We start from the raw sequence: 11,744 nt of genomic DNA, 5'->3' as shown, positions 1-11,744 counted from the left end.
GACAGAAATAAAGAATGTAAATAGATTTCTGTCTGCTTCTTTCCCCTCCCTGGGGGACACCAAAGGAGAGAGAGAAGAAACGGTGTGTTCTTCTCACACATCTGGGAAGAATCGCCGAGACCTCGCCTGCTTATCTGCCGGGAGTAGCAGCGGGGAGGTCGACAAGGAATATCTGCCGGTGCTTACGCTGTGGCACATTCCTCTGACCCAGGCAGAATTCCAACAAGATCCACCTCTTTCGATATGGACGTACCCAGACCCTGAGATCACCTTCTGAGGCCCTTCTTTGTGTGCCTCCTCCACGAGATCCAGAGGGTGGGAACACGAGAACAGGCTTTTTCTGCAGTGGCCCCCCATCTAAGGAATGCTCTCCCCAGGGAGGTTTGCCTGGGGCCTTCACTATACACCGTTAGGCGTCAGGCAAAAACAGTCCTCTTTAACGAGGCCTTCGGTTGGTTGACATCCTATGCCTTTTTAAAATGTGGGGGAAGGATTATTGGGTTGTTTTTGTTTTGATTATGAATTTTGTGGTTTTATATTGATTTTATCCTGGGAACTACCCTGAGACTTGCAGATATAGGGCAGTCTACAAATTTAATAAATAAAATAAGCCAGTTGAAAACTCACAGCTGATCAGCACATTAAAAATGCTTCAAAACTCTATTTGCGCCAGTTGTCCCATTTTCTCCATCTCTTATATTATTTGGAGCAACAGAATAAATTCAAAACACCAAAACCCACACAACATGGAAGCAGCCATGTGTTTCAGTTAGCCTTCATCATCACTGGATTTTTCTGTGGCAGCTTGTTCATTGTTTTCACTTTCATACTCAGGATCCTCTTGGCCATCATGATCTGGCTGAGCTTCCATGTCCACCTCCTCTTCAGAGGCTTCCACCTCCTCCTCCTCATCACCATCCTCCTCTCCACAGGACTGGGCAGAATGGAGCTGTGAGCTCTCCCACTCTCTCTCAGATTCTCCATCTCCTGATTTATTTTCATTATCACTACAGGAGAAACAGAAGAAAAACACTGCCCATTGGCATCCTCTGAAGAACAGCTGAATACATATTATGACCCAATCAGATCACAGCCATAAGGAGCTATTCTCAAATTTGTCAACTGGCATGATTTCACGTTATTGCACTGGTGACAATGTTATTGCCTTGTACAATTTAGTTTCAACTTGTGTAGCATTATGGCTTGCATCCAATGCAGCACTAGGTCACAGGTCCATCAGTGCAAGGATTTATGCTTTGTGCAGCAGGTCCTCTCACTTTTCCTTCCCCCCACCCCATGTGCCCTGAACCCTCCCAGATACCCTCAAAGGAGGCATCTGCAGAGACAAAACCATCAATCTCGGAATGCCTCATGAACAAAGAAGCCATCAGGCTGCCATGAACATATATTCAAAGGGTGCACTGGTACAGAAGATCACTGTCCCCCAGATGAAATGGATCGTAAGTCCACAAGAACAAAGAATCCTGGAGCAGAATGTAAACTCTAGATGCCTGCCCTTCTCCATCTTGACTGTAAGAAGACAGTAAGTGATAAAACCATCACTGTGTCCTTTCTTGAGGACATCCTGAAGCAAGTCTCCAAACAGCCTGCTTTCTGTGTGAAGCAATATACAGAATAGCCTTGTTTTTAAAATCAGCACTCCGGTATTGGAGCCATGCATGTGGTTGGTCCTCATATTCATGGACCTAGCTCTAGCTATAAGTGCCAGTCAGTCTCCATAGAATAATCAGCCACAAGCCCAGCTAGGTCAGCTCAATTAGAACTTTTCAAGCTAAAATTACTAATGTTCCAACATGATTGGTATATATGGGATGGTTCAGGGGGTGGCCTCACAGCCCCTCCATTCTAGGGAACACTAGAATAAGGGCAGCTATTGTCATGTCCACCAGAGAGCTCCAAGTCTGCTGTTGATTTTCCTAAAGCTGCAAATAAAACCTCTTGGCTGCTTGATTACCTTGCCCATTCCAGTTCTTGCAGTTCTGATGTAATAACCTAATAACTGAGTAAAAAAGGAAATGCAAACTTAGCATAATCCCAGATAGAGGAAGCATCCGTGGACTTTTAGGTTTTGGCAGTTTGCTTTACTTTGAGTACTATTACCATCACTTCTTCAATCCACCAATCAACTGCAGGTATAAGGGCTGTGAATATTTTCACATTCTTTTCAATGGGTGAAATCCAACAGTGTCCAGCTGCCAGTAGAATGACCACAGCTGGCAGGACAGATCTCTCACCATATCCCATGCAGTCCCCTGCATGCCCCCCAAATGTGCTCTGGAGAGTTGGGGAACCCGCTAGACCAGACTGGGATAGCATGGAGGCCAGAAGAGGGAAAAAGAGGAAGGGGAGGTTGATGCTGCCTCACATGATGCTGTCACCCAATGGAGATTTAAGTCTCTCTCCAGAGAGGAGGTGCAGACATGCCACATGCACATGAGGCTTTGGATTTTAGAGTTCTGTGCTATTAGAATAAGCTACAGCAAAAGGGGCAATTTGAGATTAAAGTTGTCAGTCTCCCTCTTAAAACATCTAGGGCAGGGATAGGGAATCTGCATCCCTCCCAATTTTGTTAGGCCACGGCTTCCATCATCCTTGATCCTTGGCCACCTTGGCTGGGCAGTTGCTGGCAGCTGGAGTCCAACAACATCTGGAAGGCCACAAGTTGCCCATTCCTGATCTATAGCAACCACTGGCAGTATTTACCTTTCGCCATCTGCTGTCAAAATGTCAGAGCCGCCACTGGAATGGTCCTGCAAAAGCCTTTCTGGAGCTGTTTCACCTTTCTTTGAAACAAACTCTTCACATAGGCCCAACTCTCGAAGAATACCGCAGTAATGCTTCTCGGCTGCTATTCGTGCATTTTTCTATATTTTAGGAGAGGTAGAGTAAAAGAATAACAAAATACATTACTAAGATACTCTTAAATTTAAAGAATATGCAGTGGTACCTCATGTTAAGAACTTAATTCATTCTGGAGGTCCGTTCTTAACCTGAAACTTTTCTTAACCTGAAGCACCACTTTAGCTAATGAGGCCGCCGCACCGCCGCCGCACGATTTCTGTTCTTATCCTGAAGCAAAGTTCTTAACCCAAGGTACTATTTCTGGGTTAGTGGAGTCTGTGACCTGAAGCGTCTATAACCTGAAACGTCTGTAACCTGAGGTACCACTGTATACGGCTGTGGATGTGTACATTGGTTGCCAAACATCCATGACCTCAGAGCACGAGAATGTTGTGGAACACAAACACAAAGCTTTAGACAGTGGCATTTTAAAATTTGGTACTCAACACCTCTGCGCCGGCAAACACATTAAATATTTAAATTACATGTTAAAAATATTAAACGTTTAGATGACATATCTGCTCAGCTGTAGCTGGTTCATCCATCTCTGCCCTTGACTTGCAGCCTTAGGTAGAAGGGAAGACATACTGCAACAGAGCAATGCCATGTGCCAGAAATGGAAGAAGCAGACCTAATGTTGTTGCATTATTTTAAGTAAGCCGCTTGGGATCCTTCTGCATCAAAAGCAGACTAGAAATCAAGCAAATAAACAAAACAAGTGTAAATAATCACAGTTAAATTAAGTAGCATCTCCTCTACTCTTCACACTGTGGTGGGTGGATTAGGAAGGCAGAGTATAAAATAAGACAGTTTGACAGGGACATTACTGTACACAATTATAACCAGGAAGGCAGCAATCATTGCTGGCTGAGAAAGCACACACAAATGAAATGAGGCGTGCAGAAGTGATGCAATGGGAGACGGAGCCTGGGAGGGTGGCTTAACTTGCATCACCTCAGTGACAGTTCTTGATCATCAGATAAAGAAGAGAGCTGGCACCCCAATATATGAGAGATGTCAATAACCTGTGTCGCTTGTTCCAACAACAGCGGCCTCTTTTTCACTCTTTCTTCCATTTCTTCCAGCTCCTGGAGATATTCCTTCATTCTCTGCTTTTCATGTTTCCTGTTTTTTTAATATACCATGACATGGAAATGGTATGGAATTTAATCATGAACTTTCACAGCAAAATAAAAATAGAAGCAGCAAGACTAAACTATGTTACACACTTTGAGGGCCTGCTACTGAACTAATGATCTTGCACCTATTGGGTCAGGATTTGGAGACTACATTAGCAGAATACCTGAGTATTTTAAACTTCGATTTATGCATCTGAGCCAAACTTTGATGGGGATCATTTGCCTCAGCCCGGGTGTATATAAGTCTCTGTAGCTTTCTTGCTCTTTCTTTTTGTTTTGTTTTATTTTTCTTCTTCTCTTCTTCTACCTTTCTTTTTTCCTCTGCTGACTCCCTGAATAACAAAATAAAGTAGAACTAAATAAATTTAAATTGAGAAAAGGCTTTATAGAATTTCTCAAGGATACACTTATACAGATCAAGAAGTAATGTACTTCACACAGCTGGCAAATCCCACCCAAATAATATTATTTCATCTGGTGCCTCTGTCCTGTCTTGGAATACTACCATGTTGCCTCTTTTGTGTAAGTTTATTTTTTTATTATTTAAAAATATGTTTTATCTCTTTACCTTATACATGATCGTGCGCAATTGTTTTTCTTTCTTTCTTTCTTTTGAATTGCTGGAATATTTTGTTAGTCTTGTGATACATTTAATAAAAAATGATGTGAATGGGTATGTGTCAATCTCAACTTTTTCTATGACTTATTACTGTAGATCATGGAATGAGTAAGAAGGTTGGCATAACTTAATATAACAGGAGAACCCCACTATGAACTTTCTTGATGCTGGTACCAGCCATATCTCAAAAATATGTCCTGGAAGGCACTGAAGAGACATCCTGAGCTCCAAATACCGTACCTTGTGTAAATATCAGCACGTGTAAATCTAGCAACTAATAACATCTAATCAACATCTTGAATGGATGCCATCACGGTAATAGTAAGGTAACTTTAATACAGGAAGTAAACAAGGATAAACAGTTCAGTCATTGCTCACTAGATCTTTTCAACTTTTTATTAAGCAAAATAAAGAAAATGGGAAATAGGCAGGAAACTCTGGGAAGAAACAACAGAACAATAGAAATACTAAAATTATAGGAATTGCTCATCTCAGTGCTCCCCAACACCAGACACCAGATCTGGGAAGAGGGGACGCAAAATCAGCTGCTGACAATGGAGTGTGACTTAAAACAATTATGGGGAGGAGAAGGACTTCCCCACCCGCCACCCCCATTCCCTGAAAGCCCCAGAACAGCACATGGAGGAAGGAAAGGGGGGTTCGTTTCATCTGAAATGCTTGCTCTGATGAAATGATTGCCTTAGTGCAACACTGAATTCCTCTCCAAAATAGCATGAATTTCACGCATTCAAAGATAATCTTCATATTTCGTTATCAAAAAAACCAAAATTAATATGATTAACATGATTATGTTGTCATATGTTGCTAAACAGATACGAAAACCAATAAAAATTATTTATATAAAAAAAATCCACATGCAATTAGTAAAATCATTATAAACAGAGAATAATAGAGAAAAACAGGGCTGTTTAGGGCAGCCCTGTTTAGGGATGCTTTTAATGTTTGATGTATCATAGTATTTTAATATTCTTTTGGAAGCCACCCAGAGTGGCTGGGGAGGCCCAGCCAGATGGGCGGGGTATAAATAATAAATTATTATTATTATTATTATTATTATTATTATTATTATTATTATTATTATTTCGTTCATCCCATGTGGATCGTAGTTTTAACTTCACTTAAGATATGCAGCGATAACTAAAACAAGTATTTAGTACCTTATTGCATCAATGTGGTTTTATTTTTCCACAGGAAACTTGAAATTAAACTAACGACAATTACATCAGTTCAGGCCTGTGAACAGCTCACCTGACTGCTTGTAGTCGTCGTCTTGTAGATTCTGTAATTCTTGGAGATACAGATTCTTCACAGCCTGAAGGAGATGAATTTGCATTCAAAGACCTCATTTGAGGCTTAGCTCTTGAAGAAGCAAAGGGCCAGCGTGTTTCCTTTAATTTTTCTTCATCCATTTGAATGTCCTCAAGAATTTTCTCTTTGTGGGATGCTATATTTGGTGTACAGAGATTGAAGGGTTCACAGGCTGTAATGTGTTTCACATTCTTCTGTCTCTGAAGCTGCTTCAGGAATTTTTGATGTAAAATTTCAAAATCTGGGACCTTGGCTTTGGTCTTTGGTTTGTGTTCCACTTTAGTCAGCTCAAGATGATTTTGCTGCCTATTCTTATTAATGCCCCTGTTTCCTAACCTACTGTTAGGGAGAGATGAATTGCGCAGAAGTTCTTCTGATCTCATCTGAATTCTAATATCTCTATAAAGCTCTTCCTCCTTTAGCTTCTCGTTATTTTCTGAACTATAAACAAATTTAGGAACTGGCTTTGCTTTGAATACTTTTGCTTTCTTTTCTGGTGAAGAAACGTCCTTCAACTGCATTTTTTTCATTTCTTTCTTTTGTGCTTCCCGCTCAATAAACTGAAATGGCTTTTGTGTAGCTAGAAGGATCTCTCGCCTCCTCTCTCTTAGTGACTTTCTACGTTCTTCATTTTGCTGCATAATATCATGATAGAGAGGGAAAAAGACATAAGCAGGCACTGGATGGGCTCGGAATTTCTTTTGACATTCTGCTTCCTCCTCCAATTCTTTCTTCAGCAAGTTATTTTCCAGTTCAATCAGTGACTTTGACTTTATGTTCTGTTGTTTTATCTTAGCTTCTCTGATAGTCATCTGGAAAGGCTCAGGTATTGTGATCTTTGGGGACCACTTTTTTTTCTTCCTCCTGCTCTTCCTCAAAGTCTGTAATTTGGATAAAATACTTTGGTTGCAGTGAGAATAGTCCTCCAAAGATGACCCATCCCATGAATTTTCAGCTTGCACCTTACCAAATGTAAGTGATCTGTCTTCACTGAATTCTAACTCTAATTCTTTATCAGATATATGAGATAAATCTGAATGAAAAGAATTGTTCAAATCAGGCTCAGAAAATGATTTACACATATTCTGAGGTTGAAAAGGCCTTGGCTCCCAAGATCTAAAAGGAAATAATAATGTGAAGGTTAGTTTTCTGCACGCGGCAAAATATAACCAGACTGCTTTGATGAATAACAGAATGAAGGAGCATTTCAAGTCTAAAGAATCCCACCAGTATAGCAGGTTGGCCTATACTGGTTGTGTCCCAGCTCATTGCCTTTGTTACCAGAAGCATGAAAAATAGCTTTCCCCAAACTGCATTTGTTCCTTATGATAAAATGTACAGTTTAGTGAAATATTTGTGTTAAGACCAAGCAACCATAGGCTGGATGTTAGCTTTATGTCTGTGATCAGAACTCACATCACTGGTCTCCTGTAAGACAGAGAATAGAAGTAAAAATAAGTCGTCCTGAAAATTAATTTTAGAAGGCGCTCCCTAAGGAGTATCTGCACAGTGTTCTAAAACCTTTGGAAAACCCTAAGCAAAAGTAATTTGTTACTATGAATAGGGAGACAGGCCACAGCTCATTAGCAGAGCCTCTGCTTTGCATGCAGAATGTCCCAGGTTCAATCCTTGGAATTTTCAGGTGTTGCTGGGAAAGAACCCAACTGGAAACTCTGGAGAGCTGCGCCCAGTCAGTGGAGGCAACACGGGGCTAGATGAATCAATGGGCTGACTTGGTATTAAAGCCGCATACTATGTTCCTGAAATTTCATTTCAGTCCCATTTCAGTATTTCTGTCCTAAGCCATGGCTTCAGATTCTGGTGTAAGCAAGAAGCCTGGTTAGTCTTAGCATCAGCTAATGCCACCATCAGACGTAATAGTTAATTGGTGCTAAATCCCTAGGAAGAATTTACACTCCAGCCCAAAAGGATCAAGTGGGGAAGAAAGTGGATGCAACTCTGCACTCCCAATTGCTTAAGCATACAGTAGTTAAGCAATTAGCAGTGTTACACACTCTAACTCTGAAAGTTAAATAATTACCTTCCAACATCTATATCTATATATAACCTATTGTACACCACAACAGTTGAACCAATTCTGACGTTTTCAGTAGGATTAAGGAGTTTATCCTACAATTAAGGATATTTTCAAACAAATCAAGGCAAGAAACACACACACACACACACACACACACACACACAATACTCAGTTCTCTTCCTTGTTCAGCTGTTCTTTCTGAGTTCCCTGCAGGGAGGCAAGTGCAGCCAGATACAAAAATCTAGAACTGAAGGTTCTTTGGCAGTTTAAAAAGTTAAGCTGTTGGCATATAGTATATACCGGTAAAACACAGTTTTGGTGAGATTAGCAGCATGTAGATTCCTCCATAGTATATATACAGGCAGTAATTATCTCATGCAGAGGCTCCATTCCTGGCCCCTGCATGTGTCAGCAGAGCACACATAAGCACACCCCACCCCATTATGCCCTGTTCCGCCCCCCCGCCCCGCCCCCAGTTCTGCCCTCTTCCAGGTCCAAAAGACCTGCGCATCAGCAATCACGTGTCAACCCCTAAAAGGGTTGCTGCCTGTAACTACAACATTTAACATCTTCAAAGAAATAATACTACAAAAATAGATTACAAACCATACCTATCATTCATACTATGGGTCACATCCACATTTGTTAAAGGCTGGACATCTTTTAGATACAGTTTATTCCGATACATGTTTTCCAATTTTGCCATGGTCTCCAGGTGAGCGTACTTAAGCTCTTCCAGCTTTAAATAATATTCTTGATTCGAAAGGTACATTTTGGAGAGGTCTATCCAGTCTCTGCAATCGGCATGTCCAGTAGAACGCTGCTGTCTCTCAGGACTCAAACTATCCTAAAACAGAATAGTATTATAATGTTTTCATTCCCCTTGGAGAAATAAGTATAAAATGCTAATAATTTGGTCAAGTGGTAGGTGCCATCAATTGCAGAACTTGGGGTCTCTCAGCATTGAAAACTGCTGAGAAATGGTAAAAGTAGGGTCCAATCTGCATGACATCATCCTATAGCCAAAGTTGCTCAACTGTAATAAACATTTAAATCCATTTTTATTTCTAATTTCAAATGAATAATTGCATTTCATCAACAGATATACTACAACACTATGTACCTTTCTGGTTAGCTGCATGTAAACTCATTTTGACTCCTTTGATGTAAAGCTCATTAAGAGATTTGTGTAGGCTTGGTATACAAATACCATCTGGTTCCTATACTATTTGTGACTTACAAATTCTCAGAAACATTACCTATGCTAATGTCTTCAATCAAAATGCAATAAGAGAAGTAAAACCATTTAGAACTGATTCCATCGGTTTTCCTTTATTTCATACAATTTATATACCACTTGATTGTAAAAAAGAGCATGCAAGTTAAAGAATTTAGAATGTTTCAAAACTTGCAGTGTTATTACCTTTGCAGTTGACAAATTTAAAAGTGCACGCTTTTATTCTTAGAACACTACTACTCATTAAAGAGCAGGTTTTCAGTCTGCCACCTTTCTTGTTCTAAGTGACAGCCCAGTGACATGATTGGCAGCAGAAAAGACGGGAGGCAGGAGGACGACCCATGTGTCATAGAGCCTAATCCATCATACACAAATACACACAGACTTTACAATATGCACTCTCCTTCATGCCAGAGTGGAAAGGCAGACCTTTGCACAGCCTGGCAAGGTGCAACTTCCACTCATACAGAACAAAACCGGACCTACAGCAATATCCGACGGTCAGCATTTTCAGCCCAGCATATATAATATGTCATGGTTACTCCTGACATCAGAAAGACCCGCCACCTCCGTTTAAAGCCAAAGTGCACAAGAGGGACATGTTTCACTCGCAGAGTTTTCATTGTGCTAATAAAAGCACGGCTGGTTAAATGTGTGCCAATCCGGCAGTCATTCAAGGCACAAGCATGGGTGATTTTGAGAGGAGTTGTCAATCTTGCAGTGTTTCTCTTTCTTTCTTAGTAAGCATATTTGGTTTAACAACCGTTTTTCTTAGCTGCTAGCATTTGCGATTTCCAATCATTGCAATCACAGCTGGAAAAGCTTTGGCTGCTGATTTCTCCAAGTTATTTACATGGTGGTTGTGTGGCTTTTATTTTTTCATACATGTTACCTTAGACGATGTATTGATGTCTAATTCCCCATGGCCCAATATTTTCCCTTCTCTTAAGGCTGGAAGTCACTTGGCGATCTTCTGGGTAAAAAGCAACTAGTAAGCTTATGTTTACCTTTTTAAGCTTAAAAAATCTTGTTTAGACGAGCCTTACCAGGGGTTTAGAAAGTTCAGGTAATTTTAATCTGTTTCAGTATTTTAACTTCTGCAGGTTTTAAACTATGGTTGTGAATTTTTCTCGATTTTATTGTTTTATCTTTTTCTAAAAAGCTCTGAGGTTTTTAACAATCAAGCGGTGTATAAATTGTGCGAAATAAATGAATAAACAAAAACAATAAAAAGATTTTACTTCCATCTAGCCTAAACCCCCTCCCTGCTCTTTGGCAAAATAGTTGTTTGCCTGCTAATGACTGGGTGGGAGTATTTTCATTATTATTTTTCTTTCTTTGTGGTTATTGCATGTGTGCGTGCTTGCTTCAGGGGACAAGGGACTATTAAGTTTATTATTACTACTACTATTATTATTATTATTATTATTATTATTATTATTATTGCAGTTGTTGTTAATTAATTAATATATTAATATTAATATTAATATTAATATTAATATTAATATTAATATTAATATTAATATTAATATTAATATTAAACTTAATAGTCCCTTGTCCCCTCCGCTCTTTTGCCTGGAGACACGCAGCAAGTGCCTCTTTTCCTGGGAGGAAGGGGGCAAAGGCTCCTCCTGCCGTTCCCTCCCGCGGCCACCAGGGGGCAGCTCCGCCCCCCCCCCCCCCGCCGACTCTGGCCTCCCCCGCTTTCGGCCTCCCGCCTACCTGCCTCTCGCCGCCCCCCGGCGCGGGCCTTCCGCCCTCCCTCTCGTAAAGCGCGACCGGGGCCCTGGTGCGCGGGTCGACCGGCGTGTGGAGGCAGGAGGCCGCGAGCAGGGCGGCTCGGTGGGCCGCGTCCATGGCTCTCTTCGCGCGGCGCAGCGCAAGGCCGCTTGGCCCGGCTCGGTTGCCAAGGCGACGGCGCTACGGCGCCTCCCGCGGGACAAAAAGCCCTCGCCCGCTGGCGAACGCGGAGCCCCGGCTGTTCCAGAAAGGCCCTTTGCTGGATGCTCTTCTCGTCCTTTCTCTTCTCTCTCGCACTGCGGAGTTGGAAGGGACCTCAGGGGTCATCTAGTCCAACCCCCTGCGTTGTCCTTGGCTGGGCTCGAACCACCGACTTTGTGGTTGACATCCAGGCGCACGGACCCCAATACCTATAATCACCCTTGTCCCCCCAGGCCGGGGGTCGGCAACCTGCGGCTCCAGAGCCGCATGTGGCTCTTTAAAGCCTTTGCTGCGGCTCCGGGGAGGAGGCGATGGGAGGAGGCGAGGAGCGGAGGCGAGGGGAGGAGGCGAGGAGCGGAGGCGAGGGGAGGAGGCGAGGGGAGGAAGCGAGGGGCGGAGGCGAGGGGAGGAGGCGAGGGGAGGAGGCGAGGAGTGGAGGCGAGGGGAGGAGGCGAGGGGAGGAGGCGAGGAGTGGAGGCGAGGAGTGGAGGCGAGGGGAGGGGAGGAGGCGAGGGGAGGAGGCGAGGAGTGGAGGCGAGGAGTGGAGGCGAGGGGAGGGGAGGAGGCGAGGGGAGGAGG

General features: G+C 42.5%; 1 protein-coding gene across 3 annotated transcripts; it reads right to left on the bottom strand.

Moving 5' to 3' along the window:
- Positions 1–679: 679 nt before the first annotated feature.
- On the bottom strand, positions 680–11,153 carry FAM161A (FAM161 centrosomal protein A). Of its 3 annotated transcripts, none has more exons than XM_083730272.1 (7): positions 10,947–11,153; positions 8,599–8,834; positions 5,890–7,065; positions 4,166–4,333; positions 3,888–3,987; positions 2,725–2,885; positions 680–1,007 (listed from the first exon to the last, which is right to left on the bottom strand). In XM_083730272.1, the coding sequence occupies exons 1-7, from the start codon at positions 11,079–11,081 to the stop codon at positions 770–772; spliced, it is 2,214 nt and encodes a 737-aa protein (XP_083586398.1). In that variant the 5' UTR covers positions 11,082–11,153; the 3' UTR covers positions 680–769. The 3 variants fall into 3 exon arrangements, with proteins under 3 accessions (XP_083586398.1, XP_083586399.1, XP_083586400.1); XM_083730273.1 differs by lacking the exon at positions 10,947–11,153 and adding an exon at positions 9,111–9,267; XM_083730274.1 differs by lacking the exon at positions 4,166–4,333.
- Between the last annotated feature and the right edge of the window lie 591 nt (positions 11,154–11,744).

Source organism: Podarcis gaigeae, assembly GCF_964106915.1.
Source record: "Podarcis gaigeae genome assembly, chromosome: 3".
NCBI classification, from domain to species: Eukaryota; Metazoa; Chordata; class Lepidosauria; order Squamata; family Lacertidae; genus Podarcis; species Podarcis gaigeae.
Note: the sequence above shows the minus strand (reverse complement) of the source record. Positions and strands in the feature narration are given on the sequence as shown.